General features: G+C 37.9%; 1 protein-coding gene across 1 annotated transcript; it reads right to left on the bottom strand.

The window, feature by feature from the left end:
* Positions 1 to 1069: 1069 nt before the first annotated feature.
* LOC142629392 (pentatricopeptide repeat-containing protein At1g26460, mitochondrial) lies at positions 1070 to 5668 on the bottom strand. Its single transcript, XM_075803372.1, has 7 exons — positions 4893 to 5668; positions 4074 to 4296; positions 3493 to 3975; positions 2521 to 2727; positions 2051 to 2188; positions 1757 to 1945; positions 1070 to 1398 (listed from the first exon to the last, which is right to left on the bottom strand). The coding sequence occupies exons 1-6, from the start codon at positions 5537 to 5539 to the stop codon at positions 1757 to 1759; spliced, it is 1887 nt and encodes a 628-aa protein (XP_075659487.1). The 5' UTR covers positions 5540 to 5668; the 3' UTR covers positions 1070 to 1398.
* Between the last annotated feature and the right edge of the window lie 332 nt (positions 5669 to 6000).

Genomic DNA, 6000 nt, shown 5'->3' with positions numbered 1-6000 from the left:
GTGTCGGTTTTAGCTTTATCCGCAGTCAACCTGGTTCTAAAATCTTTGAATACTAAGAACTTGAAAATTAAGTTCTAGTTAGATTAGGACTACCGTACCCTTACCGATTTGAATGTATGTGTGGCAATGTTAATACTCAAGCGGCCTATATATATACAAATAGGTTCTCATATTTTGTGTAAGCACTAATAGAGGAAAAGTGTAGTGCTAAATACAATAGGGCATTTTATAAAGCACTCTATTTTTTGTGTGAGAGAATAAAGGGTGTATTTGGAGTTGGATTGTGAGAGTGTTTGTGTGCTACTATTCTAATCTCCTTATTTTATAGTAGAACTTTCTCTGTCGCTACATGTGATTATGTAAATTTTGTGTCTACTTTTCTTCTTTCTTCTTTAATCTTGCATAAGTGGGTTAATCTATGTGTATATATCCAATAAAGAAGAGAGAAAAGAAGAAGGGGTTAAGTGAATTTGAGTCGTTTGACCCGTATGAAAGCAAACAAAAATGGGGAGATACCATAATAACATACGGCCGTTAATTGATCAATAAGTTAAAAATATGCTACTTTCTCAGCAAAAACAAAAAGAAGTTAAAAATATGTTACAGAAGCCTAATAGTTGACAAATCCAAATGTATTTACTAATACAACGTTAATATATTCAACTATAAAATAGAACTGTCAAAAATAAAATACATTAGTTTATAAAACCTTTGAAATATTCCCATCATCACTTTTTAACAATTCGTTTAATTTTGAAGTTTTAGTCTTTTTAGATACTCCATTAAAGTCATTAAGGGCAGGCAGTGGTAACCTGCATGCGCAATATTAAGCTATTAATTCTTTCCCCCACAAAGTTCATCTTTCAGTTTGTGGTAAATTTTGATTAATCACTTGCAGAGATTCAAATAAAAGCGTTTTAAGTAAAATGGAGTAGTTGACTGCACTGTAGGGCTATTCCCCCACTCCACATACACTAGCATTCTATAAAAAAGAAAAAAAAAAAAAAATTGTCATTCCAATGAGCACACCACAACATAAATAACCCACCAACCAAATAGACAGGGAAATGGGAAAGCCTACTCTGGACTTCTTAAGTAATTGGGTTTGTCCTACAATTATTCGTCAACATTCAAATCTTCTCTCGTTTAGCGAGTCACTGCCCTCTAGTTCTCCTCAGATAGCACAGAAAGAATGCATAAACTAAGGGGGAAAAAAATAAGTATAAAAAAAAGGCTGTAGGAGGCTATCATTCTAATGCATCCTGCCAAGATTCAAAATTGGGTACAATCAGATAATTTACAAACAAGGATGAAATCTAATCAGGACAAAGACTACTTTGTGAACTTGGTGAACCAATCTATCAGCATTGAGATTTTCCAGACCAAAGAGGGGCAGACCTGCAAGAAGAAAAAATAATCATGAATCAGTCATATGGTTGATGTATTTAAGTTCCAAGCATACATTGCCACTCCTTTTTGATGAAAAACAAATAGCAACTAGCCTTCGTATCAACGTGGAATACATTCAAGAAAAATTATTGGACAAGGAAAAAACCAAAAAAACTGAAATGACAGTGACACACAGATGATCTTCTGCAAACTTGCCACTACAATATCAAACCATCCAATTTACAGGCCTAAAAAATATAGCCCAAATTTGGGACAAGCCTGACGTATGTAAACAGGATCAGTTCAGGCAACAAAATAATTACTTCTCATTCTTTAATGCAAGTACTCCTCTAATGCATCAATTTACCTATCTGGCGAATTCGGTGTTGTACCCAAGATTAAACAGCATATTCCTCCGAGCCTCTGTACCCATTCGAATCTTGAACTTTCTAGCCAGGGCCTCAACTTGGTCATCACTCTCATAGTCCATCTCACGCATACAACGCCTTCGGACCTTTTTAAGTGATTCTTTTGATGGTACAAATCCAGCAGTTACCTACCCATTTACACATGCATTAGCTTTTTTTCCAGAGATGAGAAACTGAATGTTATAAAAATAAAAAACCAAATTATAATTTATAAAAAAAAAAAATGCAGTTACCATCTCGTCAATCACAGAGAGAGCAGCTTTTGGATCTCGGTTGATGAGATGAGCATCAACAAGCAATGAATATGACATAGCATTTGGTTTAACACCCAAACCTACTAAGTGCTCAAACACCCTCGAAGCTTCAAATGTCTGCCAAAGAACCAGAAAATTAACTCAGCAAGGTGTTTGTAACATTGTCTACTGTGTGTGTTGCTCATGCATATGCCAGCCTTTGACTGTGCATCAAGGCCCTTCTGCAACACATGGGCATAAACATGGACCCCAAAGAAATACAAGTTTTCACTTGCCCCTTAATCAGAAACATACAATTCATTAATCCTATGAAACCACCATTAACTAGCTACAATTCCTCATCCAGCAACTCAAAACTAGGCACTAGCAGATGAAGGGGAGGGTTACAAAATGCATGTCTGTGTGTGTCTCTGAGAGAGAGAGAGAGAGAGAGAGAGAGAGAGTCCTACCTTCTTGAGCCTCCCAAATGCAAACATCAGAGCGTTGTATGAATGAATATTAGGGGTCAATCCAAACGAGGAACCAATGGCCTCAAAAGTTTGGTAGGCACGATCAAGGTCCCATATATTTGCACAACCCAAAATTATGCAATTTAGAGCAGCAACAGACTTGTAGGGAGGATCAGCACGGCTTAAATTCTCCAGTTGAAAATACACCTGAGGAACATCATAACAAATACAGATCAGAAAGAATTTGCAAATGAATGAGTAGACACGTAAAATATTCGGATCTTAATTTTTTAAACCAAAATAAACCACATGCTGCATATAGAGTCTCTACAGGAAAAGCATACTTGAGATAAAATCCCATCAACTGTCTCTCTCTTGCTGCTACTAATAGTATTATCTTGACACAAGATTCTCGAGATACAATAAATTGGTCCTTAATGAGAAGAATTAACAAAATTAACATAATGGAATGAATCAAAGTCAAAACTGTGTGAAGCCAAGCACTCAACAGTCTTCTCATGAGACTTCTAAAGTATTTGGCATGAAAAATATAGTTGCTTATCTCCTGATAAGTGAATAGCATGCACAAAGGAACACAGAGAGCTGCAGGAAGGGGTTGATATGAGTCATATTTTTTCTGATGCATTAATGTTCAAAGGGCTTTTAACTTTATCCACAAAAAAAAGTTGGGCTTTTAGAAGGAAAGAAAACAAAAGGTCATCCCCAGTGCACGTGGCTCCCACTTCTACAAGGTTTGGGAGAGGTGATCATTAGGCAACCTTTACCAAGTAAACAAAACATCCAAATTGATTATTATCATCAATTTGCAGAAACTCAAGAAAAGTACAACAATGCAGATTTATCGAACTGCAGATTATAATTATGTAAAACTTTAACTAATAGATAGTCCATAAAAAGTAATATACTACCAGAGAGTGCTTACTAATAATTCTTAAAGTTTGAAAGACATACTGAATCCAAAGTCTCAAAACCCTTTTTGGAACATGCCACGACCAATGGATTTAAAGAGGTAAAGGGAGAGAACATTTCTTCTTCTGCTTCTTTATCAGAATTTCCATAGGTTGCCTCAAATTCATTTAAAGTACTAAAAGCTCTTTGTAGATTGCCCAATGATGCAAGGGCATATATCTTCCCAATGTAAGATTCTGGGTTAGGGGCCTTGTTTTGACGCAAGGAACGTCGTAGGATTGCCCATGATGCATCCAATAGAGAAGAGTTGTAGGTTCTACCGGCAGCTCCAAGTGCTGACACAACTAATCCTTCATCTACTGAAAGCATAACAGCTGGCCTTGCTTGCTCACCCCGAGCAATCCATTTGGCCATAAATTCCAGGGCATAGAATGCTAACTTGCTATTATCCTCTTGCATTGCAACTTCTGCAATAAAGTTGCACATGTTCCAGCCAGGACAAAGAGCTTTGTTCTGATCCATTGTCTGACAACGCCAATAGAACAGCCATACGTTAGAAACATTGGATGATAAGTGCACTCCTACATGGAATATTCTAAGAAGTAACCATATCAGTCATGTACCTTACACCTTTCAATAATTGAGACCAATGTATCCAGCCGACCCTTATTGACACAGCTCCGCACACATTCAGTGAACACCCTCATTGACAACATATAACCAGATTTTAAACCCATATCTATATATTTCAAGGCAGCATCAATCTCGTCCGTCATAAATAGCATGCCAACAACTAAGTCATATGAATCATCATCAGGAAGAGATTCTTTCCCTGTCTGCAGCATCCTGATAAACATCAAGTGAAGAGTGATTCATCATAAAGTCAATGCATGTCAGCTTACACACCTATAAGTACTTACATGTGTATCAAGGATGTTATCTCTAAAGGATGAAAAGAAAGGAAATCCTTCAAGCAGTACTTTAGTAATCAAATTTTTACATGCATTTAGCCAGAAAATATGTTCACACAATACAAAGTACAAACATTGACGCAAGCAAAGTTGGTTTAAATCTAATTCATTTCTAAGAACAAAGACAATCATAAATTCATAATCACATGCATTCCATCACATTACCAAATATGGAAAGAAAACTGAATTTTTTTTATTGGCAAGTAACCGATTTTACCCTAGATATGTCATTTGAGCTAGAAAACTAGAAAATCATGCACGACACACATACCCACATACAAAAATCTTCCAAAACATGTTCTACATTTGTCTCACACACACATATACAATGTGATGGAAATCCCACATTCCCAAATACAAAAATCATGGAATCCCACATTTTTCAAAAAACGAATCCAAAACATAATCCAGTCCACATTTCTCACAGGCATTTCAACAAACACATAACATTACATTCCAAAAAAATCAAACCTTTCGAGCAATTTAGTCGCGGCAACAGTCTCCTTAGCCTTATACATAGCCTTGAGAACCAAATTAAACGACGCGGTGTTGGGCACAACATCATAATCCTCCATCTGAGCCACGAGATCAAGCAACTCGGCCGCCGAAGCATTGGTCATCAAATTAGCCCTCAAGTAATTGTTGTAAAGCCCCACATCGGGCTTATTCGGCTTCCCAGCCCGATCCAAGGACCGAATCCAAAACTCGAACAGCTGCTTCATCTCGCCCCAGCGCTGCGAAGCTATCCAATCGGTGAACACGTTCATCATGCTCTCGACATCTAGGGTCTGTGACAGAGCTTGAATGCGAGAGTTCGGGGATTGCGCGAGAAACCCCAGGGGCATGAGGGACTGAGTCAGGGATAGCGAGTTGGGCGAGTTGGGGATTGGGCTGCGCCAGTTCTCGTTGTAGAGTGGGCTACCTGAAGCTGGGTTTGGGGGTAGAGGTGTTGCTGTTGTTGGTGGTGGTGGTGGTGGCGGTGGAGAGGGCGAGTGAGGGTGAGTTGACTCGGCGAGTTGGGGTTCTTGGGAGAGAAATGTGAAGGTGGTGATGGATTTGGTGGTGGGAGATTTGAAGAGGGTTCGGGTTCGAGTTAGGATCGCCATTTGAGAAGCCATTGATGAGAGAGACAGAGACAGGGTTTAAGGTTTCAGTTTGTGAGTGTTTTCATTTCTGTTTGGTTTTGTTTTTAGGGTTTTTGAGATTTCTTTAGTTCTGTTCTGTGTGAGTGAGTGAGATTGACACAGAGAGAGAGAGACTGAGAGAGATTATCGGATGGGGGTGATATGGTAATTTTGTGTGGGATAAGGGTATTTTGGATATTAGGTGGAAAAGGAAGTTCGGTTTGGAAACTATTTATTTAGCTAAAACTTAAAACTTTTTACGGAAAGATAAAAAACCTTATGAATAATACTGCGAGACTCATAAATAGTATCAAAAAGTATCATGAGACCTATGAATAATAGCAAAAATAAAATAAATAGTAAAAAAAGCTGTACAACATAAGCTTATCCCAAATGCACCGAAGTTTTTCAGTTTTTTGGGTCTACTGGGCTGTGACATATAAAAACGAAGCATA

Source organism: Castanea sativa, chromosome 3, assembly GCF_040712315.1.
Source record: "Castanea sativa cultivar Marrone di Chiusa Pesio chromosome 3, ASM4071231v1".
Lineage (NCBI taxonomy): Eukaryota > Viridiplantae > Streptophyta > Magnoliopsida > Fagales > Fagaceae > Castanea > Castanea sativa.
The sequence above is the reverse complement of the archived record's forward strand: the minus strand, read 5'-3'. Positions and strand labels throughout refer to the sequence as shown.